At 53.3% G+C, this 26005-nt stretch overlaps 9 protein-coding genes across 9 annotated transcripts; 5 read left to right on the top strand and 4 right to left on the bottom strand.

Moving 5' to 3' along the window:
• The first annotated feature begins 92 nt into the window (after positions 1-92).
• Positions 93-2766, top strand: QC761_711250 (uncharacterized protein). The gene is made up of 2 exons (XM_062882675.1): positions 93-959; positions 1040-2766. The coding sequence occupies exons 1-2, from the start codon at positions 663-665 to the stop codon at positions 2450-2452; spliced, it is 1710 nt and encodes a 569-aa protein (XP_062728741.1). The 5' UTR covers positions 93-662; the 3' UTR covers positions 2453-2766.
• Positions 2312-3780, bottom strand: QC761_711240 (uncharacterized protein; the record flags this gene model as incomplete). The annotated part of the gene is made up of 2 exons (XM_062882674.1): positions 2312-2658; positions 2835-3780. The coding sequence occupies 2 exons, from the start codon at positions 3778-3780 to the stop codon at positions 2630-2632; spliced, it is 975 nt and encodes a 324-aa protein (XP_062728740.1). The 3' UTR covers positions 2312-2629.
• Positions 3781-4045: 265 nt separating this feature from the next.
• On the top strand, positions 4046-9812 carry eaf1 (RNA polymerase II transcription elongation factor SpEAF; the record flags this gene model as incomplete). Its single annotated transcript, XM_062882673.1, is given in 5 exon segments — positions 4046-4414; positions 4424-5003; positions 5081-5233; positions 5342-8462; positions 8523-9812. Coding segments are annotated over 4 exon segments (4626 nt in total). The 5' UTR covers positions 4046-4414; positions 4424-4941.
• A 520-nt stretch (positions 9813-10332) lies between these two features.
• MAK11 lies at positions 10333-12021 on the bottom strand (the record flags this gene model as incomplete). Its single annotated transcript, XM_062882672.1, has 1 exon — positions 10333-12021. The coding sequence occupies one exon, from the start codon at positions 12019-12021 to the stop codon at positions 10333-10335; it is 1689 nt and encodes a 562-aa protein (XP_062728738.1).
• A 915-nt stretch (positions 12022-12936) lies between these two features.
• Positions 12937-13262, top strand: QC761_0111620 (uncharacterized protein; the record flags this gene model as incomplete). Its single annotated transcript, XM_062873223.1, has 2 exons — positions 12937-13004; positions 13145-13262. 2 exons carry the CDS (start codon positions 12937-12939, stop codon positions 13260-13262), a joined length of 186 nt encoding a protein of 61 aa, XP_062728737.1.
• Positions 13263-13745: 483 nt separating this feature from the next.
• Positions 13746-15080, top strand: QC761_711210 (uncharacterized protein; the record flags this gene model as incomplete). Its single annotated transcript, XM_062882671.1, has 1 exon — positions 13746-15080. One exon carries the CDS (start codon positions 13746-13748, stop codon positions 15078-15080), a length of 1335 nt encoding a protein of 444 aa, XP_062728736.1.
• Positions 15081-15197: 117 nt separating this feature from the next.
• Positions 15198-17168, bottom strand: QC761_711200 (uncharacterized protein; the record flags this gene model as incomplete). Its single annotated transcript, XM_062882670.1, has 3 exons — positions 15198-15451; positions 15536-15613; positions 15835-17168. 3 exons carry the CDS (start codon positions 17166-17168, stop codon positions 15439-15441), a joined length of 1425 nt encoding a protein of 474 aa, XP_062728735.1. The 3' UTR covers positions 15198-15438.
• Positions 17169-18027: 859 nt separating this feature from the next.
• On the bottom strand, positions 18028-20850 carry QC761_711190 (uncharacterized protein; the record flags this gene model as incomplete). Its single annotated transcript, XM_062882669.1, has 3 exons — positions 20358-20850; positions 18439-20304; positions 18028-18378 (listed from the first exon to the last, which is right to left on the bottom strand). The coding sequence occupies exons 1-3, from the start codon at positions 20619-20621 to the stop codon at positions 18028-18030; spliced, it is 2481 nt and encodes an 826-aa protein (XP_062728734.1). The 5' UTR covers positions 20622-20850.
• A 167-nt stretch (positions 20851-21017) lies between these two features.
• QC761_711180 (uncharacterized protein) lies at positions 21018-25778 on the top strand. The gene is made up of 4 exons (XM_062882668.1): positions 21018-21346; positions 21406-21506; positions 21569-25033; positions 25099-25778. Exons 1-4 carry the CDS (start codon positions 21093-21095, stop codon positions 25629-25631), a joined length of 4353 nt encoding a protein of 1450 aa, XP_062728733.1. The 5' UTR covers positions 21018-21092; the 3' UTR covers positions 25632-25778.
• The last annotated feature ends 227 nt before the right edge of the window (positions 25779-26005 follow it).

Below are 26005 nucleotides of genomic sequence, written 5' to 3'. Positions count from 1 at the left end.
GAAATCCGACTCCTCCTTGGACCCCGAGCCCCTTTCACCACTACTTAGCCAGTGTCAACGGCGCGTCTGAAGTCTTTAGCAGAAGCCAATAACCGCCTCCCAGGTGCGCAGAACCTTTCGGCCCCGTTCCAGGTTACCGAGAACCTAACCCCACGGCCTGGCGACTCCCAAGGAAGGAACCATCTGTTCCCCAAGGGCAAACCGGTCTCAAGCTTGACCGGACTCAACCAGACGGCAGGCACCTCATGACATGGCCACTCATGTCATCCAAGCAGAACACCCTCGAACCTTCCGTTTCTCCGCCCTGTCCAATCGTCATTGTTATTGTATCTGCCCTGCTGTGGCCGCCGGCCTTGTATAAGAACGAAGTCGCGCTCCTTCCCCAACAGCCACCCCCAATCGAATCATCAACCAATCCCCCGCAGCGGTTGATCAGCACCAGAACTTGAAAGGACGGTCTCTGACTTTGAGTTCTATCTCCCCTCAACTCCGTTTACCTATTGTATCTCCCCTCCTATTCCCGCTCCTAGTTTTGACCTCAGTACCGCTCGACCAAACAGTCTGTCGTTTATCTTCGCTGAGTCCTCACTTCAAAGCCCCAATACCATACAACCTGCGACTTGTCACCGTCTACACCCACAGCAACACCACAATCGACAACCATGTCCAAGCAAAAGTCAGGGCTGGGGAGTGGCTTGCCCAAAAACGCCAATGATGCCGAACAATCAGCCCAAGTCGAGCTCTATAATGTGACGCTTGCCGAGTCCGCTGAGCAGCGTGAAAGAGAGATGACTTTTGGCGAGGCCCTCAAGGCAGACAGACGCTTGATCATGTATTCGATCGGCTTTTCCGGAACCATCATAATGGAGGGTTACGGTCTTGCCCTGATGACATACCTCTTTACCCTGGAACCCTTCAACCGCAAGTACGGCGTTCTAACAGCCGATGGGAAATATGAGGTAAGAGTCGCTTGCTTCCTAGGAAAAGCCCCCGTGGTTTGGCCAATGTGGTGTGTACTAATGTGTTGTTTCGTTTCTAGGTTGAATACATTTGGAAGGTTCTTCTGCCGCTCACGGCGCAGATTGGCTCCATCATCGGGATATTTGTTACAACGCCGTGTACCAAATGGTTCGGTTACAAGTGGACGACACTCCTGATGCTTATTTTCTCAGCCACTCTCATCGCCATGCCTTTCTTCGCGCCCAACATCATGATATTGTGCGTCGGGTTCTTCCTCCAGGGTATCCCATGGGGTGTCTTCCAGGTCGTCAGCCCTGCTTACGCCTCCGAGGTGTCCACTATTCAGCTTCGTCCCATCTTAACTACGTGGAACAATCTTTGCTGGGTTATTGGCCAGCTGCTGTCAGCAGGAGCTATCAAGGGCTTCTCGGTGGCTTTCCGCACTGAATGGGCCTTCAGGATCCCTTTCGGTCTTCAATGGATCTTCACATTCCTGCTCGCCATTGGTATTTGGTTAGCCCCCGAGTCTCCATACTGGTACATCCAAAAGGGTGAGATAGCCCGTGGCCGGCAGGCGATCGTTAAGCTAGTTCGCAAAGGAGATCCGAGCATGGCGGAAGAGAAGCTTGCCCTGATGCAGCACACCATTCAGCAGGAACATATGAAGGACGCTGAGATCGCCCAGCTTGGCAAGTGGGAGAGAATCAAGCTCATGCTCAAAGGCTCTGACGCCCGGAGAACCGAGATCGCCTGCATTGCGTGGACTATCCAGGCCATGTGCGGCTCCAGCATCATTGCATGGGGTCCAAAGCTTTTCGAGAATTCCGGGTTGGACGCCAGCCAGTCTTTGTCTGTCAACATGGCTTTGCCCGCTGCAGGACTGCTTGGAACACTGGCCTCCTGGTGGTTGATGGCGTACATGGGTCGGCGATCCATTTACTTCTACGGCCTCCTTGTGATGGCGTTACTCCTGGTGGCATGCGGTGGTGCTTCCTACGCCCCAGCTAACGTCTCGGGATGGGCAGCTGGGGGAGTGTTGACCGTCTACACCATGGTGTACGACCTTACTGTCGGCCCGATCTGCTACTCAATTGTATCTGAAATACCGTCTATTCGCTACCGCGCTGTCACCCTCTCAGCAGCTCGCGGCGCATACCTGGGATCCAACTTGATCAACCACTTCTTGACACCCAAGATGTTGAGCGCGCCTAGTGAAGGCGGCTGGGGACTCGGATCGCGGACGGGCTTCGTCTACGCAGTCCTTTGCCTCATTAGTGCTACCTACACTTGGTTCCGCATCCCTGAGACTAACGGCCTCTCGGCTCGCTCTCTGGATATTTTGTTCCAGCACGGTGTTTCGGCAAGACAGTTCAACAATGCCACGGCTGCTCAATATGAGCAGCTAGATCGCGAGAAGAACACTCGGTTGACCAATACCGCGTCGCAGAATAGTGTTTTTTCAGTACATGCGGTTTCGAGCAAGGCTCAATGATTGGTGCAGTGAGAGAAGAGACATGGTGCGACGGCGAGGGCAGAGCGCCAGGGGGACCTCGAAGCTGTTGTAATGAGACCAAGTTTAACATGCCCGTTTCGGTATTTGAGGATGATTGTGTTATTTAGTATACCCTTTTTTCTTTTCGTGTGGCGGAATGTAGCCGAGGAGCTGGGATCAAAAGAGCACGCAGTAGAAGCATGTACCTGCTGAATGTATTAGCTACGACATACAAACAATAACGAGATACATTATGATGATGATATGAGTGACCTGGGACTTGGAAGAGGATCATGACCAAAAGTCCGACCTAGACATATTTTATAGACGTTCCCACGGGGAACTGCCCCTGTTCTTTTTCATCTGTCTCGGGCTCGCTCACGTTCCTCCCCCCTTTCCCGCTCTAGCTCACGTCTGTAACTGTTATGCCCGCGTTGATCCTCACGCCGCTGCCGCTTTTTTTCCTCTTCTTTGCGGTAATCATTGAGACGAACCGGCCTCGTATCCTTTTTGTGCATTCCCGCCTTCGGGTCCCAAGTCCCCGTCTCCTCGCCTGCTTTCAAGTTTCTTGCGCCCAAGCCTGCGAGATCAGCATGTCGTTTCACCTCTTTGACCTTGCCCTGCATTTGGCCGTTCCAGCCAAAGTTGCGCAGCAAAGCCGCGCCAAAGTCGTCGATAGGCACGGCCTCGTAGTCCTCTGCTTGGGGTTCGCGGTCTGGGTCTTCTGATTCGAGATTGAGCTTGCGCTTCTTGGGCTGAGATGATGCCCCGAGGAGGGACTCGAGAGCTTCGTCGTTAAGGGATTTGGGGGGCTTTGAAGCCTGATCCGGAGAGGGGCTTCTCTTGAGGGGGGAGGATCTGGAGTTGGTGGATTTGGGGTTGATGGTGAGGCCCCACTGGACAGGCTTTTTGGAGTCTTGGTGATCGGTGGTTTGGGAGGGAGAGGGGGAGCGTCGTGGCCACCGGTTGTGAGAGGATCTTTCCCTGTCTCTGGATCTTTCTCTTTCTCTTTCTCTGTGGCCGTCCCTGTCTCTGCGACTGTCCTTTCCTCTGTCGCTGCCCCTGTGACTGTCCTTCCGAGACCTGAATGAGGAAGAAGTAAACTCGTCGTCGCCATAGGTCAGGACGGTCTCGGCGCGACCGTTGCGCTTGCTGCCGGAGCGGCCATTGTCGCTCTGGGAATTGTCAGAGTCGGAATCGTCGTAGTTTTGGTCATTTGCGCCGGCGCGGTGTCGTTTGCCGAAGGTGGGACGGGTGCGCTTTTTGATTTGAGAGCCGCTGCCGCTGCCTCCCAGAGAGATGGCAATCTTTGGAGGTGGTGAAGGCATTTTGATGTTGTGCAAGGCAAGGGGGTTGTGTGACTGGGAAGTTGAATGCGAAGTCAAGAAGAGGTGGATGATGTAGAGGTACTAGAGCACAAATGCGCCAACATTTAGGTGGGTCCTACAAATGCCAATGTGTAGGCTTGCTACTGGGACTGTGCCGAGGGCGGCATCGTGTAGTACTTTATGCCTGATCGGTCAGGCAGAATAGCTTAGAAAGCTTATTATCCGCAAAGACATCCATAAATGTCATCCAACAAGCTTCAGGATGCTGACACTTTCCTCACTCCACACTCTGGGTTTCACAACCGGATCGGCTGCTTTTTCCCATGACATAGATTTTCTTCTGTTTTCGTTACTACAGCTCTCGAACACCTCATGCTTCAACATCGACACCATCCCAACCTGCCGAGATCAGCCGTCGATAGCCCTGAGCAGGGACGTTCATGAGCCTCCAAGGCAGGCTGGTGGCAAGGCGGCCAGACATGATCATGGCTCCCTCGAGGCTCAAGACTCTGGTACAGCATGACGGGATATTCAGCAAGTCCTCTTTATCTGCAGCATCTGGATTCTTATTCCAGGAAGAAGCAGTTCTTCATACTCTCTTCACTCTCTCATCCCCTTCCAGCGTTTCTTTCAGCCGCCGCGGCCCCCCCTTCCTTGGCATCGCCTGCAGAGTGGCAGACATGCCTTTCTCGCCAAGACACCCTTGCTACCGTGGCACGATGGATCCACACTGTGTTATTCACTCACTCAGAAGCTGTTGCCGCGTTGATGCCCCAATCTAGTGGATTTTCCAGGCCTTTTCCCCTCTATAATGCAGCCCCAGCAGCTGTCGTCAGCACCTCTCCAAACGGCGAGTTCACGCTTTCTTCAGGCGCTGATGCATCTCGGCTTAACATTTTTCGATTCTCTTACTGCATCATTCCCGCCAGCCGCTGCCCGATTCCCATTCTTGACTCTGGATTATCTGATAGCCCCCCAAACCGGCACGACAGAGATTTTACCCTCTGCCTCGCGACCATTTCAATCAATCGACGCAGTGTTGAAAGTCGCAACGCCCGTGATTTCCATCATTTCTTATCGTTCATTTTGGGTCTGCTCAATTCGCTCAAGCCCATAATCACATCCGTTTGATTAAAAACGGATGTCGCGGTCGCTGATGACATGACTGAGGTCGGTCCCGCCGACCGCGCGAAGCTGCTGCGATCCAAACGGGAGGGTTTGAGGTAAGTAGCGGTGCATTCGATAGAGCTCAATTTTCCGATCATTTTGATATGCAAAAGTCGGTATTAACCTGGTGTAGCTCAATTGTGCAGTCGCGGAAGCGCAAGCTGCGCGAACTATATGCTGTTGCGACCGACGAAGATGGCATTCCGAACCTGGACCTCAGCAACCTCGACGCGGCCCCGACAGCACCAGCCGAAACATCTTTCTTGATTGACACTGACTTCACTCAGTACGTACCATCTCATATCTGCAACTCTAGGCTGTTTTATGTCCTCAGCGACGTGACACTGTGCCGTCGCGTCACTCTGGCTCTTGTTCTAACCTGGTGAACTTATAGAGGCCGACGACTGGGAAAGCTCGCCAAGTTCCCGCGCCAAAAAGTCCTATTCGATGCACGAACTCTTCCAGCTCACTCCCAACCTGCAACTATTGAGAGTGTGCCCCATTCTTCCATCAAAGATGCCCGGACCAACGAGCCTGCCGCCCACGTAGCGAATGATGCTCAACTCGGCACCCCGAAGTCTTCGTTGACGGTGCAGGACCAACAGGCCCTACCACAGTCTTCGACAACGACGACAACCTCGACTCCGTTACCCCTGGCCGCGCCCGATAATTCGAAAGCAGGATCGCTTGGACAGAATGGCTTACATACTGACCTACATGAGAAGGCATCGTCCTCCTTACCGCTAACCACCGCGACAAGCAACCATATCGCCACGAATGGTACCATCACCACACCCTCTCTGGCGCAGCCTGGTCATCCATCAGCGCCAGCGTCAGCCCAACCTCGCATCATCACGAATGCTCTCCCTCTCGAACATGCCCCCGGATCAATGGATGTCGACAGTGTTGCGAGCCCGAAAGACTCAGGTTCAGCCCCGGCAACGGCAGACTCGTCACGGTACCAAGATGCTCTATCCTCTCCTGGCTCCACCGCCTTGTCGGCTCAAACTCCTGCTGTAGCAGATTCGGCAAACACGAGTCCCGAGAATGAAGGACCACCGTATGTGGAAAGAGCAGACGAGACGAATGGCGTCAAGGCTCCAGAGGATGTTACAGCAGGAGATAGGGGAGGCGAACGGAACGCAAGCAATCCTACGGCAGATGCAACTTCGTTGGACGAGTCGAATTCGGCAGTAATGAGTGGTGTTGAGGCCCAGCTTCTTCAGGAGTCTGCTGCAGCACAGCTTGCACATGAGGGTAGCTCAGCGTCACCTCAGGAGCCAGAAGATAAAGCCCTGAGCCCTGCAGAGGCCTGTTCCGCCGGCAAATCTTCCGCCGAAGCATTAGCGAAACCAGTTCAAAATGCGGCTCAAGTTGTTGGGCAAACTGCGATGCAGAGCACACCACCTCTTGCGAATGGACTGTCACCCACTCCGGGACCTGTGAGCGAAAGGCGGGAAGCTAGCTTAGTTGCGCCGATGGACTTGGATGTTTCTGTTCCAACACAACCGACAGAAATCCCACAGCGGCCCTCAGCTCTCGAAGCAGTCACCAAGGCTACACCTACCCCGGTTTCAAGCTCCACGCCAACACCTGTAGGGGTTTCGAAGGACGAAAATGTCGCTGTCACACAACAACGGGCAACCCCAGCCAGGGAAGTTCCAACCATTACCATTGAGCCACCAGCGCCCCAGGCCACCGAACCCCGGGTCCCCGAGGAGGCAGATAATGATTCGGAAAAGAACCTCTCAGCCCCGCAACTGAAGTTGCTCGCGAATAGGGAACGCGATCGACGGCGAAGAAGTGTCCCGACAGTTATTTTCGGCAAGCCGGCAAAGAAAACACACAAGACGGTTGATGACAGTGTTTTGGCGATCAATCGCCAGAGGCCTGGATATATACCTTCGGATGACTATTTCACTCCGCTTTTCATTGAAGGGTTCACCCGCACATCTACCTGGATGAAGCCTATTGAGAAACTTCTTAACCAGGCCCACAAGACAGTCTCCACGTCTGACCAGTACCTGTCGATACTCGATCACCAGGCGTGCAAGATTCTGAGAAGGGTTTACCATCTACAGCAGCATGACAAATGGTCCCTGAGACAACCTATGAGGTGTCCAGAGCCGACCAGGCCCCCGTCTCACCAGGATGTTTTGCTCCAAGAAATGAAGTGGATGAGGACAGACTTCCGAGAAGAGCGCAAGTGGAAAAGGGCAGTTGCTCGGAATCTTGCGTATGCGTGCGCAGAATGGGTTTACTCAAGCCCCGAGGAACGCCGCGCGCTTCAGGTCAATACTGTTGTACCACCAAAACCAACAGCACCGGGCCAGGATGTTCAAATGACTGATTCTGGTGAAGGAGAAGAGCCACTTCCCGAATTGGATCACTCGGATTCACCGGCGGAACACGAGGATGAGCACTTGGAGGCCATGGTCGAGACGGTGGCGCCCGCCATGATATTTGCGCTCCAGGATGACGAGGTTGTTTTTGGACTGCAGCCTAGTAAGACGGCTGAACTCCTGCTCGAGAACCTTCCCATGTATGGATCACCCCTCCAAATACCCAAGTTCGACCTTGTTGGGCCTGAATATGATCCGGATGCAAAATGGAAGAGACCAGCTGTGGCCCTGAGCAAGTTTGTCGAGGGCGAGATGGTACTGGCCGACAAAGGCCCACCGCGAAAGCGACGTCGCTTCGACTATCTTTCAGACAGCGACAAGGAAGATGGCGATGAAGTTATATTCGGCACGCAGCCAGATAACAATGCGCACTCGCAGCCAGAAAACTCGGCCGTTGCGCTATTCAACCCTGAAATGAAAGCTGTTCGAGATCGTTTGCACGCGGGTCACCAATTCCGACCCCCGACCGAGTACCCCATGCCTTCTCAGAGCTTCTTTGAATGCAGGATGGCATCGCAATGGACCTTTGCGGAAGACAACCAGCTCAAGTCACTAGCACTCGAGTACAACTATAACTGGTCTCTGATTTCCAGCGTGATGTCGACAAAATCCCTCTTTTCTTCAGGCGCTGAGCGGCGGACTCCTTGGGAATGCTTTGAGCGGTGGACCAATCTGGAAGGCCTGCCTACTGAGTTGGCCAAGACGCCGTACTTTAAGCAATATCAGCTACGTATAGACAATGCCCAGCGGGCTATCCTGCAGCAGAACCAGACGGCCCAGCAGCAAGTTGGGCCAAATGGCGCAGTCACTCCGGTTCCTAGGCGCAGGCCGACCACGACGATGCGGGTAGAACGGCGCCGCAACCAGAAGCATTTGGCCATGATTGATGCCATGAGGAAACTGGCGAAGAGGCGGGAGACGGCCATCCAGAAGGCTCAACAACAAGCCAGTCAAGTTGCCAGCCGTAAGGTGAATGAGGTATCCAGGCAGCCGATTCCACCGGCCAAGACGCCGCGTGATTATAGCATAATGAGGCATGAGCGTGACCAGAAACTTGCTGAGAGGATGGCTCAATACACAGCGCGGCAAGCAGTTGCCCTCGGAAAGAATCTGGTAAGCTTCACAATCCCGACTCTTTCACCAAGTCTTTCCAGAACTAACATCACATGGCAGAAACCACAGCCTCACGCGGTACCGGGCACGCCTGCTGCTCTTGCCGCGGCACAGGCTGGGCAAATGCCTGGTGCCAATTCCCTGATGGCCGCCGCCGCCGCTGCCCGGCTGAACGTGCCAGCCCAAGTGGCCCAGAACAGAGTGCAAGCACGGATCCCGATGCAAGCACCTCTCGGAGCAGTGCCACCTGCCGTTCAGGCTCGTTTGAATGGTCTTGGTGCACTTGTTCCTCCCATGGCCGGCATCCCTCAAGCTCAGCTTCAAGCCGCTCTCCAAGCACAGCAGAGAATGCCAATGGCGACACCACAGCCAGATCTCAACCTCGTGCTGCAGGCTCAAACCATCCAACAGCAGCAGCAGGCGGCCATTCGACTTGCTCAGCAACAGCGACAAGCGGCTCAACAGGCTCAGCAGGCGGCAGCTCAACAAGCCCACCAACAGGTTCACGGCCACCAGCAACAGCAGGTTGGGCAGCAGCAACATCAGCCTCAACAAGGAGTGGCCCAGCAGCCTCAGCAGCAGCCACAGCCTCAGCAGGTTGGCCAGCAACCACAACAGCACCCCCAGGTCAATGGAACCCAGAATTCACCCTCACCCATGCGCAGTGTGGTGAATGGTCTAAACCAAGGAGCATTTATGGCCAATGCCAACGCCCAGGCCATGATGGCGGCCTTTAACGGAGGTGGTTTGGCTACTTCACCAGGCGCTGGGCTGACGATGCCCATGCTAAACCCCAGAGTGGCGGGTGGGGCTCTTAACCCTGCAGTACAGCAGCGCATCGCTGAGTTGGAGGTGCATTATCGGAACAAGAGTCCAGGCCTCACGCAACAGGAGGCCAGGAACCTTGCCATGGAGCAAGTGGGCAGGATCATTGTCCAGAACGCCCAGAATCACCAGCTTGCCCAAGCTCACCAGCAGGCCGCTATGAGCGCTGCGGCTGGGCAGCTGGGACACCAACCAGGCCTGAACGCCATGACAGCAACCACGAGCCCGCATCAATACGCATCATTGCTGCGGGCTCAGCAGCAGGCCCAAGCTGCCCAGATCCAAGCCCAACAGCAGGCTCAACAAGCCCAGCAGCAGGCCCAGCAACAGCAGCCACATAACCCGCAGGCTCACCAAGCAGCGGCAGTGCAACAAGCACAAGCCCAGCAAGTTGCTCAACTTGCTGCCCAGCAGGCTCAGCAGGCTCAGCAACAACAGCAACAACAACAGCAACAGCAGCAGCAACAAGCTGCTCAACACCAGAGGCAAGCGAGCGGTAGTGCCACGCCTGCGCCTGGTAAATAATCATGTGGTTTGTTGCTGGACTGCTATATTTGTCTTGTAACTATAGAGCACTGCCATGGTCGCAATGTGTTTTATGTTGTAGTGGACTGGAGCTGGTTTCTCATGATCAAAACATGGTACATATTTTGAGGGCAGAAGGCGGGCACGGGCATCATTCGGTAGACGGGACGGACCTTGCCCTGTAATGCATGCGTTATACCCTCTGCATTGTTTTTCAAACACGGGTAGAACGGGTTGAGTTAAACTCTCTATAAGGATAAGAGGTCAGCGGAGGACTGGACGGGAGTTTAGGGGGTGTTTTTGACCTGCTTCATGTACATATTATATTACAAGTGATCAGACACAAACCAATGATCCAAAGAAGAATATAGAAAGCATGGCGAAGGGCATGTCTGCGTGTATTTTCTGGTTGTTCCTGTCTTGTCTCCCAATGAAATGGGCAATTTGTCTTTTTGAATATTATACGAGCCTGGCTACCCACTCCCCATCCAAAACGCCGTGTAAACCCCTGACCGACACTCTACTCATCATAGCTATCCTCCTCGTCATCGTCATCCTCCTCGTCGTCAAACTCGTACTCGCTCTCCTCGGCCCCATCGGGCCTGGGTATCATGACGAAGCCCCCCAAGCACGTAATCCTGTTTTGCGTCTTATACGCGCCCAGCAGCCTCCCTACTTGTCTTGTCGACTCCTCCTTCTTCTCCTCAATCTTGAGCTCACCGCTGCCCAACCTCCAAACACGAACCAGCCCATCACTCCCCGCCGTAGCCACAAACCACGACCTCACCCCCTTTTCGTCTTCTACAGGCAAAACCACAAAATCCTTCACTCTGCCCGTCACACCGGCCTCCTTCCCGCCCAGCTGACCGACAAGCCTCGCCGTGGCAAGCGTCTTCCCCTCAGTCGCAGACTGACAGTTTTCTTCCGCCGTATCAAAAAACAGCACCCTCCCATCCTCGGTCGAAACCGCCAACAAAGCACCATCCTCCTCCTCATCCCCAAGCCGGACGTACTTGATCACGTGAACCTTTGTCCTGTTGATCCCCCCCATCACCCTGCACCTCGGCCTGCAGTCCATCCCAAACACAACCACATCCCTATCAAACGCGAGCGCAAACTCATCCTCCCCTCCCTTGCTGCTGCTGCTGCCCCAGATGATTCGTCTCGCTTCACCAGTCGAGTGCTTCCCCTCCCCCGCTTCATTCAGCATCGTCCGTTCAAAATTCAACACCCTCGACTTCTTTCCCGTCTCCAAATTCCAAAGACGCATGCATTTCTCTCCCTTGGAGACCGAAATCATGATCTTGTTGGAGGGGTGAACCGCAAAGTCGTTGACGCCCTGGGGGGTCCCGCCCACACCGGCGGTGTCACCTGATGGGCGACCAAAAACCTTGGGGATGGGGCATTTGAAATTGTGGAGGAGGGCCCAGTCGCGGGTGCGCGTCACGCCGATGGTGGAATCCTCTGCTGCGGAGAGGAGCTTGGAGCGGTTGGGGAAGCAGAGGCGGGTTATGTTGCCTGTGTGATGCAGCAGAGTGCCGAGCTCGCGGTTCTTGTTGTTTTCGAGGATGGGGCGGGGGGCGAGAGAGGAGAGGAGCTGGGTGTCTGGGTCGGAGATGGAGCGGGAGGAGGGGGGGTGGGCGGAGAGGTTGTAGATGTTGATGCGCTCGTCTGTTGAGCCGGTTGCGAGGAGGACCTTTTGGGTTTGTTTAGGGGCTGGGGCGGAGGGGGGGGAGATGGCGAGGCAGCGGATGGCGGAGTTGTGGGCGTTGAAAAGGAAGGTGTCGGCGAAGGAGGCGGATTGCTCGGTTGTTGTGATGGGGGTGGTGGTTTTCGACTTTTTGGACTTCTTCTTCTTCTTGTCGGTAGATTCGGCCTCTGTTGGGGGTTCAGAGATGACTTCGGTTGTTTTGATGGTGACGGTGATACCGTGGAGAATGCGGTCGTAGGAGCCGGCGATGAGTTGGATGTGGACGGGGGCATCGCCGTTCAGCTTGAAAGCGGTCGACTTGGGGGGAGCAGCGGCTTTGGCCGGGGGGGCTTTGACTTTCTTCGTCGCATTGGATTTTTCGGCGACATCGCCATTGGCGGCAGCTTCTCTTTTTCTCTTGGAGGCCATTGGTTCTGTGGGTGGTGGTAATGTGAGAGAGACTGTTGTTTTGGTGTCACTTTCTAAGATCTTTTTTCCAACATGGATTTGTTGTCGCATTGGATGGACGTTGTTCGAACTTTTTTAGTGGAGACTTTTTTCTTATCTTATCGCTCACATCTTGGCCGACTAGCTCTGGCCAAGCTTGTCAGTGATCAAAAGCTTGGAATTCAGGTTTGACAGACAGCAATGGAAGCTGGGCAAGCTGAGGCTCATTCTTAGGTAAGTATGTTGTTCAATTCTTTACTTCATGAGACCTCAACTCATTCTAGCTCCACAGTTTGACGCGGATATCAAGTGTTTCTAGGTAGTAGATAGTGGCGCCGGAGCCATCAAGGTGCCGACCAGCACATGGTGTAGTGTATGGCACACTGGTTTTTGGCCCTTTATTGGACTTCTAACTGGTGTGATCTTCTCTCACGTGAATCATCTCGCGACGACGTGTCCAAATCTGGCGAGAGGGGCATCGTATCACTACAACTCTGAGGAGGCAAGACCACAGAGGCTCTCAGTCTAATCTCATCTCGGGTCACTTCGACTCATGCGGCAGAATGCAAGCCGTCCAATGACCAGAGCCAGGCTGCCCGGCTTGATCGCCTGATGCTGTCAGTGCAGCGTTGCAGCAACAAAATTCCTAGATCGACAGCTTGCAGAATGACAACCAACCCGAGCCAGGCAACGATACAGCTTCCCGGATTGGTCATGGCCATTTGTCCCACTGAAGGAGCACTGAGCAGGCTGGATAGCTCCTTGGACGACGTCAAGAGAGGGGTACAACGTGGGCTAAGTCGCTGCCCACGAGAACTTCGTGACGGTTGACGCTGTTGAACCCTGGGGTCAGAGCCAGGAGACCAACCCTGAAGCTTGGACGAGTTTGGTGCTTGATCACATGCTGTGAAGGACAGCCAGTGAGAAGAAGCTCAATTGTCCCACTAAAACAGGGACCAGGACACCCCGCTTTTCAATCAATTCTCCATGTCGCTCTCCAGAGCTGATGGACCCTTCCAGGTCGGGGGGATCGTCACTTACACAAAGAGAAGAGGGTGTGTTCAGGCTGATATTTCATATTTCTATACACTATTGGTTATACGAACGCACAGCGGTGCAACGCACCCCCTGACTTGATGCAGAAACCAAACAAATTCTGCTGTTGCATCAGCGACAAAGTTAAAAAGACATGCAGTGTGTCCAGTGCCGTCGGCACCCTGGTCATTTTGTGGGAGGGATGCATGCAAGCGGGCTTGGAATGGAAATCCTTGCACTCGCTCCGGTTTGGCGTTTCCGCGCGCGTCTGCCCTTAAACACTTTCCTGATCTGGCACCTCTCTGGCCTGACCACATCTTGCTTTCTCCCATCTTTTCTAGCTCCGTACATCTACGGGACGCCTGGTATCGTCCCAACTCTTGTCAACCCAAATGAAACAGACACTTCTGCTGTCACTTTTGCCCATTGGCGCATGATCAATTGTTACTGCGTCTTGGTGCTTCCTGCAACGTTGGCAGGACGCCTGGATCTGGATCATTTCCCCCATTTATTGAAGATTATTCATTCCTCCCTTGCTTTGTCAAGCTCCCAACCCTGACGACCACGGGTCATCCAAACGCCGAACGAAATAGAAGCAGAGTGGTTGGCAACATATTGAAAAAGAAATCTCTGGCTATTGGGCTGTGGTTACACGAGCTGGACGCGAATCTCAACCAATTGGGTTGGGACGAGCTTGGAAGCTTCCACTGCAAGAGAACAACCTCGCACTAGCTGCTTGAAGAGAGGACACACCAAACACCATGGAAGAATCACCCGAGCGTCAGGGCCCGGAGATCCTCCGTCCCATTCCCCGGAGACCTTTCCGGCTGGCCTTTACATCTCCCACACCTCCCGAAGAAGATTCGGCACCCCCAAGTGCAACTCGAACACCAGGCATCACGGCTTCCGACCTTGCCTTCCTCGACATTCACAACAACCCCAGCCAAGCGTCGAGAAACCCTAGCACCATCAGCCGCGCCACCTCGTTCATGAACCTCACCGGTTCTACACTCCTAGGGATCTACTCCCCGTCTCTGACACCAGGCATAAAAGGAGACGCTGTCGATATCCCCTCATGGGACAACAACACAGGCGGACAAACCCCTGGCACTCTACAGTCCCCAGACCCAGGGGACATCGACGAGCGAACCCTCACGCTGATCAAGAAGCGAAGAGATAGCAGCAGCCACATCAACAGAGAGCACATCCGAAACTCGATTCGAACATCGTACTTCCCCTCTTTAGCCCCCACCGCCGACCTCGAATCCCCTTCCCAAGCATACATCATCTTTTCCATGGCCCTCCGCGCCTCTTTACTCTTCGCCCTCGGCCTAGGCTACGGCGTCCTCGTCACCCGCCTCCCCAGAGCGCAAAACTTTGATCCCCAACAACCCCCCACCACCTCGGACGAACCCCTCGACTGGCGATACCTCCTCTTCTGGGGCGCCTCGGGCGTTTTGTTGGGATGCCTCCTCCCCTGGTTTGACCAGTTTTTCATCCCCGCCGCGAAGAAGAACGGGCCTCTGACCAGCAAACCCCTCCCGTCATCCCCACAACAACAGCGGCAGCAGAACGAACGGGAAGGGCGACAGCAAGAGGCGGATTATGTGCTCGTTATCCGATCGATAGGCCTGTTTGTGGGGATCGTCTTTGCCATTAGGAAGCTGTCTTGGACGTCGACGATGCAGGTGTCTCTGACGCTGGCGTTGATCAACCCGTTTATTTGGTATCTTATCGACCGGTCGAAGCCGGGGTTTTTGCTGAGCGCGTTTGTTGGGTTGGTGGGGACGGTGGGCATGATTGGGTTGGGGTTGAAGGATGTGTTCCCGGGGTTGATGCCCGCGCCGTCCTTTTATCAGCATGGGGATGGGGGGGGGTTGGGGTCGGGGCGCATGAGGAGGAATGGGAGTGCAAATGCTGGATATGTGGCTGGGTCGGGGGGGATCAAGTTGGTAGGGGAGAGGGAGGTGGTTGAGACGGGGGTGTGGATGTTGAGTGTGTTGTTTTGTAGCTGTGTTTGCTTTGGGAATATTGGGAGGAGGCTGGCGCTCAGTGGGGAGGGGGCTGCGAGGGGGAGATGGGGGGGTGTTAGGTGATGGGAATGGCTGGTTGGTTATGGAGAGAAAAGTCTCTCTAAGACATGTTTTGATATGTAAGAGAGAATTTTGGAGGAATATTGAACACTATTTTAATCTCGATTCTGTTTGTGAGATGTCGTTCTAGTCTGGTGAAAATGTGAGCTGAACTGTTGGTATTCAAACAAGCCGAAAAAGAAGGGTGATAGCACGCCGAACAGACTGAACCAAATATCTAGCCTAGATTATATCTATCCACAGCCATTCCTCACCACCTTGCTTTTAGTGTCCATACAGCCAAAAAAAAAAAAAATATGTACAACGCATCTAATATATTACAAAACAGTCCAAAGCGTGCATCCAATAGTATCCCTTCACCTTACGACACCCAACTACAAACACAAAACCTAGTCAGCAGTGCGTTCCCTAACAGAGATTATGATCTCGGGCTAATCCAATCTGGAAGGAACACATACAGACACAACAATATTATCAGCAACGCAGTTGAAATGGGCAGTGGAAAGCTCCTGAGAGCGCGGTGTAGCCAATATACCCTAGACGGACAAAAAAACGTAAGCTTCGTATCCATTCCCAAGGGTTTCGTCTGTGTAGCAGCCTGCCTGCCTCGTTGGGGGGAGCAACAAACGTGAAGAAATACGTCAAAGACATACAAGGGCGCCAAGAGAAATTCAATAGGCTTCTGGAGGTGGATAGGTAGTCAAGAGGGCCTGAAAAGATGATAGAAATACCGAGGAACGAAGAAAAAAAAACTCACCAAGAAGTCATCGCCGTCTTTTCAAGCTCGATGAACTTCTCACAACACATCTTCAACCGTCTTCTCACGCTCCTTTCGACCAAAAAGTCCTGTCTCTTTGGTGGATCCCGAAGCTTGTGAGCAAACCACCACGTGAATTTTGATGGGTCGCTAGGCATGAGAGGGTCGTCAATTCGGTGTTTCATCGCCCTGCCAAACGCAAAGGCCATGAGGTCCCTGGTGGAGGCGGTATGAAGTGATTCCACAGTCATGTCCGTGGTGGTTGTCGTGGGGGTGGGAGCGGTGTCCTTAGTGCCGATGGCGGTACGTCCCTCCACCTCAAAAGGAGCGCCATCAGCTTTATCCTCCTCCCCTTGCTGTCTTCCAGTCTCCATCGCCTCCATCGCCTCCTCCTCCTCAAAGCTCACATCCGCAAACGGCTCAACATTCGCCATCCAATACTCGTCCCTCACCCTCCTCTCCAAAACCCTGAACCGCCTCACACCCACTACCTTGATCAGATAATCCCCATTGTCAAGCAACCGGTGAGCCTCCACCCTCAAAACAGTCCCCACGTCGCTCTCCTTCCTCGTCAGGGGATCAACCATCGTCATGCCAAACTCCTTATTCCCCCTCAGCACCCTCTTCATCATAAGCCTATACCGCGGCTCAAAAATCCGGAACGGCATCTTCATCGTCGGCATCGCCGTCGCCAGCGCAAAAATGGGTATCTCGGCCTGACGAGGCGGTGGTGCAGGGGGTATATCCTTCCGGGCCTCAAGCTCGTCCGGCCAAAGGACGGGTATCAATTTCATAATAATGCGATTCTCCGGGTATTCCGACAAAAACGGCGTCCCATCCAAAGTGAGACCCTGACGACAAACAGGACAGTAAAGATCCTCCCCAAGAGTAGTTATCGACTTCAGACACGGACGACAATACGTATGCCCGCACGGCGTCGTGACAGGCTCATCAAACAGCTCAAAGCATATCGGGCAGTCGAACTCCGGTCTGAGGACTTTGCTCAGCTGGGCGAGGAAGGACTCTTCCTCTTCTGGGGCGGCGGCGGGTTGGCGCTCGAGTTCCCCGTGAACGGTGCTCATGATGCTCGAGGCGAGGATGTCAGTCCCGCAGTCCATCACCGCGTGGTCTTTCCCGCACAGGCAGCGGTAGACCTTTTGACGGTTCTCCAGCACGGGAAAGGTGATGTTTCTTGGCCGCTCAAGCGGTTCCGGTAGGCAAGTTTTGCATAATGAGGTTCCGCATGGGAAGATTGTCGGCTCGCGTAGGAGGTTTGAACATGAAGGGCATGCGAGAAGCTCCTTGGGCTTCCAGACGGGGTCTTGATTGGCCATTTACCTACCCGGATGATTAGCGATTGAACGTTGACATGATAATCATCATCACTGCTCACGTACCTGAAAGCCGTTCACACAAGTTCCACGAGCGGTCGGTGGTGTCACGTGGGTGACAAGATAACTTGTCCAATTGAGCCGCTTATGTCGAAGAAGATTGACAGATCAAATTCTGAGAAGGTCCTGATTGCTTTGGAATTTTTTTTGGATTTTGGAATCCAGAATTGATGGCTGTCCTGTCGTGGAGTATGCAACTTGGCTATAGGACTTGCACAAGATGTTCCATCGTGCGGTTGTGTGCTCTCGATAGCGATGGAGACTGGGTTGAAGAATGAATGGAAGGCTCGGGGTGCAACGTTTGAGAAAAGAAAGAGACGCCGCCCAGGGTTAGTGAGCGAGTGACGATTAGAATTGATCAGCAAAGGTAAGAGAAGATCGTTGGCATTGAAGTCTGGATCAAATGATGACCACTTAGCGATCGCGGTCCCCGATGGTGGAGCCTTCCAACCATATCAGCATCACCGACCCCAAACAGCAACCAGCAGGAGCACCACAACCCTGCATGTCGTCGACGAGACCCAAAAGACAGTCAATCGGCGTTCAAAATAGCGAGAGTGGTTGAACAAGCATCAATGGACTCAGAATTGCCGGCTGGGTCTCAAGATGGTCGATAGGTCTGTTTATCATCCCTCGAGGCCTGTATCTATGCACCGTCCAGATGGTAAGGGCGAGGATGGTTGAACCCGCGGCACCGGTACTCGAGAGTTCAGAAGTAAATAAGTAATAGTTGCTATGGGGTATCATTCATTTGACAGCTAGTAACAAGACAAGGCAGCCGCACCGGCTAGATGCGATAAAATTACGACGAGGGCACCGCATCATCCATGGCAACATCGCCATCACCCTCCTCCTTCTTCCCATCGCCTTCGTCTGTCACGGCCGGGGCCCCAGCCTCCATACTATCTGCCCCAATCTCCGCGCCAAAAATTGCCGTCTCCAAGGCCTGATACTCTGCATCCACCACCGCTTCGTAAAACCCTGGCGACGACTTGGCGTGTTCTGCCGCCTCTGTAGCCGCCTTGATTGCTTGCTGCACTTGTTCTTCAGACAGGTCGTTCTCCTTGAGTTGGCCCTCCCACACCTCGGGAGCAGGAGCTTGGATGAAGATGAATCTGGCATCATAGCCATTGTCCTTGACCTGCTGCGCAGCCTATAATGAAAGTCAGTACATATGCCAGCAACATGTGTTCAGGACATGCTGGAAGCTTACCTCAAAAGTCATCTCCATCACGGCAACCCTATCGTTGTCGACGATGGCATCCACCACCTTCCTACTTGTGCCGTGAGTGTCCTCAGCCTCCTCGCTGAACTCGAGAAACTGATCTCCGTCCCGCATCATGTTGAAAGCCTGGGTATCAACAAAATGAAAGTCCTTCCCGTTTACTTCGCCCTCTGCCGGTTTGCGTGTTACATGGACGGCCACCTTGGTAAACGTTTTCGGATGATGCGCATAGAGCTGCTTTGCAAGACCTGTAGCAGCCCGAGAATGTTTACCAGCGTCCACAACCACAATTGGCCTCCTATCCTCGGGGAAGGCAGTTTCGCCATTCGTGATTTCTTGATCATCCTCGTCTTTCTCAGCAGGTAGCTCTTCAAAGATAACATCAATCTTGTCGTCATCTTCGATCTTGTCAAAGAGAATCAGCTTGCTCTTGCTCGCAATTCTCAGCGCCCGCCAAGCCTTACTGGCCTTGCCTTCAATAGCTGCCGTCTTGGACTCGTTGTTTGTTGGCATTCCGATTTCGAAGTCATCATCGGCTATTCCTTTTTTGTAGCTGTCGAGACTAGGAACTTTGTAGCGGTGGCAGTCCTTGAGCTTCTTCAGAGCTCTTTCCTCGTCATCATCTTCGAGGAAGTCTAGATTGAGAGAGCCCATAGGGGTAGGTCGTAGCCGCTTGGTAGTCGCGAGTTTCCCGGCGTTGGTTCTGGCTTCGACAAAGACGTCTGGCGATAGTTGCGGCAGCTCGATCGGAGGACAATTCTCGACTTTCCACCGCACCCAGTTCTTATCTCTTGAAAGTACCGTTTCGACAAGTCGACAAAAGTGTGGTCCTTCTGGGCCGAGTTTGAGGTATGATTTGATGGACTCCTTCGTCTCCACAACCCATTTGATGTCTTCTTCACTCAGTGTCTTTTCCGAGTAAGTGACAGACTTGTTTGGCACCTTTACGGTGGCCAGCTTCTCTTTTGCTTTTGGTGAAAGAGCAAGCAGAAACTCCATGATGATGAGTGCCTGGATCAAAATATTCCGCCGGAATGTCAGATCACTGATCTCAAGCTTGAACAAATCCCTGCTGGTAAGGTATTTGGGGTTGAAGCCGCTAGAGAGAGCATCGTTGCTCTCTTCTCGCTTTCGCTTGAGGGTGTGTTTCGGCTCCTCGACTGGCCTGTCTGGCCTTTCCTTGACGCGGGGTGGCTGTTCAAATTTCATGCTCAAAAAGGTAGCCATGGTGGCCTCAAGCCCGGACTTGAACGAGGCAAAATGACTGGCCTCGAAAAGGAGCTTTGGCTGGTTGAAAAACTCCTGCAACCCCCAGAAAATTGGATACAGAGCATCTGGGTCCAGCGCCTTCTTTTTTGTGTCGACATCGTTGGACCTGCCTCTCCGTGAACCGTCACCGGTTGTGCCGACATCCGTGTCCACATCCATCTTGTCCCCATCCCCGTCGGTCTTTGCCGGGATCTGGTCGAAAGTGGTGACGTTCTCAATATGGAACTCTCCCCGCAAGTTGACCGAGCTTTTATCCCCCAGGGGAAAACTTTGGAACATGAAGATCAAGACTCGACCAGAGAATGCTGGGTCCAGAGCCCTGGACAGACGCCGTAAGAGCTCATTGCAGGTTCGAAGAATGACGAGCTGTTTTTGCTTAAAGTGCTTCGCTGTGATCCTTTCGCGGCGCGACTCGAGGAAGTCAAAAACCTTACGGCAACCGGCCACTGTCTGGCTATCGAGTAATTCCTCCACAAGCCACAGCAGAAGGGCAGGGTCGCAAAGCTCACTGTCGGAGAGGATAGAGAGGATGTCGAAGAGGTTCCAAACTTTGACGAACTCGGGTGAATCGATCGATGCTCTTGACTACATGGTGTGAGCATACATTCGAGAACTCAAGTGTGTATCGTCCGACTCACCACCAAATATTTGAATGTATCGCGCACAGCGGTCTCGATGATGGCGAAACGCGCCGTCTTCGCCTCGCTCGAATCGTCCATAGGCTCCTCATCGTATACGCTGTTCATTCGACCGCGAAGATCATCAAAGTGGGATTCGATAAGAGGTGGTTCTATTGACGAAGTTCGCTTGACGGTTTCGGCATGTTCTAAAAGCTGGCGAAGGAATTCGCCAGCTTTGGCGACAGCCGGTATGCCATGGCTGTCGACGATTGTCGCCGGCATCGTGAAGGGTAGTTGAATTGAGGCGGTGGCGTTATCCGAAGATCAAGCATCCATGTATGTTCCTGACAATTGAGAAGCTGGGACTTGTGCTGTTGTCTCGATGGCAAAGAGGCTGGGGTTCAATTGAAGGTGCAGGATGGAAGATTATCGCGAACAGGCAAGGCTGATGGATGTTGATGCAGCAGGCAGGTCCAGGATGGGAATTTGGAGGTGGGTCTGATCCCCAGTGGCTAGCGGCAAAAACAGCGGGGCACTGCTGGACGCCAACAGGTGACAGTGGGCTACAGTGGTTGACGCACAGTGGACAAGGCTGGCTGGATGCCTGTCTTGGAGGACGGGAGCTTGGAGCTGGTTTGCTGCGTCCCAGTCGCTATGATAATAAATTTCTAGATTCATGCGGCCGCGCGACGCATCGACAACTTCTTGATCCTGCACCTCGCCCTGCTGCCCACGACTCCCTCAGCACCCACAATGCCTCCCGCCAAAAGAGTCAAGAGCAGCGCCAATTCCGGATCGAACGCTGCGTCGGGTCGCCCAACAGTCGAGGACCTGGAGGGCCAGAGCGAGTTTGCGACACTTGCACGGCAGCACTGGCTGCCAAGGAAACCAGCGGAGGTCAAGGTCAGCAATGATGTCTTGAAGAGAGAGATCTGGGACACTCTGGAGAAGGAGAACTTCCCCCTCAAATCACTTTTGGTCCTTGAGGGCTTGCAGGCATTGGAGAGGTATGTTGGGATCTTGATCTTGAATCGCAACTCGGTTGATCTGACAATGATGGGTACAGCTACTTGTGGCCTGGGTATGGCGAGGACTCGTCCAACTTTCATGTTCTTCTCATTATCTTGATAGTGAACGCGAAGCGGAGGGAAAGGCTAGACACTTGGGGTGAGTTCTCCCTATCCCAAAACTTGACACAACCTTGAAGTACTGACATCAATTTGCATCAGACATATTTAGTGATCGCCCCGCTGACTTCTCCGACCTCTTTCGACGTGCACTATCCCTGACCGTGGACAGCTCTCTTTCATGGGCCATCAAGACACATGTGCTTCTTTTCATCATTCATGCTTTTTCGAGTCTCGACTGTACCATTGTACGGAAAGAATGCGCGCCTCTAGTTTCCATCTCCATATGGCATAATATTTCCACAGACGACAAGCGGAATGCCATACTTGATTCCAACACACAATGGAGGAAGGCCTGGAGGGCATCTGAAAAGCGATATGACGCGGCTGATGATGCTACCAAAGCCCGTTTACGTTTTGAGCGGTCCTGGTTGTATACCTCTGTCCTCAACTTCCTGAACCTCCTTTATACCGACAACGCCAAGCCAGACCAAGTTTTGTATTGCGAGCGTTTCGTCGAGTTCCTGACCGATCTGCAAAGTCAACTTCCAACCAGGCGCTATGTCAACACACTCTTGCAGGATCTTCACGTCTTGCCAGCTCTGGTTCTCTCATCAGTCTACAACGATGAGGCCAACGGCTTGCTACGAGATCTGTGCAGGTTATTTTCACACTACACATATTTCACAATCGATGAGCAGACGGGTGCTCAGCTCAGCAAGACGGAGGCATATGACAGACATTGTGGTGATCTTGCAAAGCTTCAGCGAACTGCGCTCAAACATTTCAAGGATAAGCTGACGGTGTTGGCCCTGTCCAACTACGGCGCCATCGACAAGAAGAGCGAGCTCGAGGGCCTTCTTACGGTATTGGCCGATGACGAGATTGAGTCGCTTTGCAAGCTCCTAGGTTTGCGCACTGCGTATCCAGACTCTGTCCAGGTACCCATAGGGAGAAGGTTCTTCCTAGAAGTCTTGCTGTCGCAGTTCGAGCGGAGAAAGACTTTCCAGGAAGTGGCAAGTGAGTTGAGCCTCTTACCAACCGAAGAGTCCCTCTTTGAGGTCGGCCTCGGGAGGACTGAGCATTACGATGGGTCTCATCCCCTTGCGCTCCCAAAACTGAATCTGCAATATCTTTCCGTGGGCGATTTCTTGTGGCGATCAATGATTTTGTATCGGTGCGAGGCCTTCTATGCGATCCGTCAGGATATTGAAAGTGTTCTTTCCAGGCTAAAACCGGAAGCGAAACGCTCAGGCGAGACGGTGTTCTCAGGTTTCTCCAAGATGGCGTTGAATATCACCAAGCCTACTATTCTGGAAGCTGTGCCTCCTTTGGTTGGCGATGATAAACCATCAACCGTGCGAGCAGAGGTTACAATTGACCTGAGAAAGCTTCCACAACATGTCCGGCGTGAGTGGGAATCGCTGCGCCCTGATGATGTGCTGTTCCTTCTGGCGGTGGACGCTTCAAAACCTAAGCTCGCCACGAACGGCGGGGCATCAGTTACTGAGGCAGAAAAGCTTGGGTTGGTGGCTGTCCGCGCGGCTGAGGTCATCCAGGTGCTTGATGACAGAGGGCGGGCAATCCGCGACGCTCAGGCCTACTTTGATGGTCACAATCGCAGCGACATCCGGAGACTTCAGCTTCGCCTTGACGCTAAGGCCTTCAAGGACGACACTGAGGGTAAGCAGGATGTGTACGAGGGGATCAACCTGCTTGTCCGAAGAAGCGGCCGAGAAAACAATTTCAAGCCAGTGCTTGAATCTATTCAGGATCTCACACTGTCTGATGTCCCTCTTGCTCCTTGGTTGCACGAGGTATTCTTGGGCTATGGTGATCCGGCCGGTGCCAACTACAAACAGTTAGCAAACCGGCTGAGAAAAGTCAACTTCCGTGACACCTTCCTGGACTGGCAGCATCTTGTCGAAAGCTTGCCAGGCAAAATTGTCGAACCAGACGACGACGTCTCTGGAAGCTTTGGCCCGCCATATGTCCTCGAGACAGTTGAGAAGCCAGCGGAAGAGGCTCCATCAAAGCCTTCCAAGAAACGAAGACGGGATGCTGAGCCTGCCCTCATCGCGGAGATTGAGACCCTCAAAGTCTCGACATACAAACCACCAAATAATGGTCCCTATCCTGTTGATGCTCCAAAACTCAACAGTGTTCGCTTCACGCCTACCCAAATTGAGGCGATCATCTCGGGGACACAGCCAGGCCTGACAGTCATTGTTGGCCCTCCTGGTACTGGCAAGACAGACGTTGCCACGCAGATCATCAACAACATCTACCACAACTTTCCAGAACAGAAGACGCTTCTCATAGCTCACAGCAATCAAGCTCTGAACCAGCTGTTTGCCAAGATCGTGGCTTTGGATATTGACGAACGTCATCTCCTTCGTCTGGGTCATGGCGAGGAAGAGCTTGAGACCGAGGGCAGTTTCAGTAAGCACGGACGGGTAGAATCTTTCCTGGAGAACCGACAACGCTTCTTGTATGAAGTCAACCGTCTCGCCGCGAGTATTGGCGCACCAGGTGCACACGGAAGCTCTGCGGAAACGGCTGGTTATTTCAACTCTGTCTACATTGAACCTGCGTGGGCCAAGTTCAATGAGATTATCAAGGTTGAGGATGCTACCACAGAAGATATCGTCACAGTGTTCCCATTCCATGGGTATTTTGCAGATGCCCCTCAGCCGCTGTTCCCGCCTGGGGCAGATCGTGAGACTGTCCTAGAAATTGCCAATGGGTGCTATCGGCACATTTCCAAGATTTTCTCTGAACTCGCAGACGTTCTGCCTTTTGAGATTCTGCGCAGGGACAAAGATAAAGCCAACTATCTTCTTACCAACGAGGCACGGATCGTTGCCATGACTTCGACTCACGCTGCCATGAAGCGGGGCGAGATCGCGGCGCTTGGTTTCCAGTACGACAATGTCATTATGGAAGAGGCCGCTCAAATCACCGAGATTGGGAACTTCATCCCGCTTGCTATGCAGAAGCCAAAAAATGGCCAACTGGCGCTTCAACGAGTTGTCCTGTGTGGTGACCACTATCAAAACTCACCTGTCATCCAGGGTCTCGCTTTCCGCCATTACGCGAACCTAGAGCAGTCCCTCTTCTCCCGCTTGGTGCGTCTCGGCGTCCCAACGATCAATCTTGACCAGCAAGGCCGCGCCCGCCCATCTATTTCGAGCTTGTACAAATGGCGGTATCCCCAACTCGGTGACCTTCCGCATACCCGGACAGAGAAGGAGTTCACCACCGCCAACGCCGGCTTCAAGTATGATTATCAGTTCATCAATGTCCCTGACTACAAGGGCAAGGGCGAGACAGAGCCCACGCCGCATTTCATCCAGAATCTGGGCGAGGCCGAGTATGCGGTGGCCATCTACCAGTACATGCGTCTGCTAGGCTACCCAGCCTCCAAGATTAGCATACTGGCCACGTATGCCGGTCAGAAAGCGTTGATCAAGGATGTACTGGCGCATCGGTGCGCCAAGAATCCCATCTTTGGTCTTCCGAGGATCGTGACGACGGTGGATAAGTATCAGGGAGAGCAGAATGATTGTGCGTTTTGAGTAACCCCTTTTTGTCACTGGCTATTGCTCCTTTTACTAATTTATATTCAACAGATATCATCCTCTCGTTGACCCGCACGTCCCGAGTTGGTTACCTGAGAGATATCCGCCGCCTGACGGTGGCTCTTTCTCGCGCGCGGTTGGGATTGTACATTCTCGGTCGCCGTGAGGTTTTCGAGGCGTGTTATGAACTGAGGGACGCTTTCGAGCTGCTTCTCAAACGGCCGGACCAGTTGACGCTGGTGACTGGGGAGTTGTGGCCTTCGGAGCGGCCGCTGGTTGTTGAACAGCAAGAGGGAGGAGATGGCAGCGCAGACAACACCGCGGTCGCAACGGCGGTGCTGGGCGAGGCTGCTATGCAAGGGGTCGAGCACTTGGGACAGTATGTCTATGAGATGACCAAGACCAAGGTTGAGGAGTTGAAGCTCTTGCCTCAGGCTACTGTTCCTTCTGTTGATGTAGAGATAAGGGATGTACTAGAGGATACTGGTCTGGAAGATGAGGGGGCAGCTGGTGCCGGAGGTGAGGAGGAGGAGGAAGAGGAGGAGGGGAGGAAAGTGGAGGGTTTTGAGGCTGAAGAGGATTGAGACTACTAGCTACCTTGCACCTTGCGGGTTTTCCATATAGGCAGGCAGCAAAAGACAGGTGGTGTATGAAGAGCTTTTGTTTTGTACATGATTTTTGTGCTTCGATAAGAGAACTCTTTTTGCAGTTGAGATGAAAATAAGTGTAGGGCTTGTATCTCTCCCACATACATATTTCCTCCGGAATTGATTTTTCTCCTCTCATCTTCCATAACAGTCAGGCTATGTGGCTGTCTGGGGGCTTACCGTTATCATCGTCTGGCTTTGCACCACCTCAACGCCCGTACCAGACAACGAAAGGATTTTGTAGGTTCGAACACAGCCAAGTCAAGCACTGGTCATGTACAATCAATCACATGCAATTCAACCATAAAAAA

Source organism: Podospora bellae-mahoneyi, chromosome 7 (assembly GCF_035222275.1).
Source record: "Podospora bellae-mahoneyi strain CBS 112042 chromosome 7, whole genome shotgun sequence".
NCBI classification, from domain to species: domain Eukaryota; kingdom Fungi; phylum Ascomycota; class Sordariomycetes; order Sordariales; family Podosporaceae; genus Podospora; species Podospora bellae-mahoneyi.
This window is presented reverse-complemented; position numbering and strand designations above follow the sequence as displayed.

Excerpts from the sequence above, each read along its gene's own strand:
- QC761_711180 (XM_062882668.1), top strand. The coding sequence starts at position 21,093 with ATGCCTCCCGCCAAAAGAGTCAAGAGCAGCGCCAATTCCGGATCGAAC. Across the intron at positions 21,347-21,405 it reads GGCTTGCAGGCATTGGAGAG|CTACTTGTGGCCTGGGTATG; the intron begins GTATGTTGGGAT and ends TGATGGGTACAG. Across the intron at positions 25,034-25,098 it reads TCAGGGAGAGCAGAATGATT|ATATCATCCTCTCGTTGACC; the intron begins GTGCGTTTTGAG and ends TATATTCAACAG.
- QC761_711250 (XM_062882675.1), top strand. The coding sequence starts at position 663 with ATGTCCAAGCAAAAGTCAGGGCTGGGGAGTGGCTTGCCCAAAAACGCC. Across the intron at positions 960-1,039 it reads CAGCCGATGGGAAATATGAG|GTTGAATACATTTGGAAGGT; the intron begins GTAAGAGTCGCT and ends TTTCGTTTCTAG.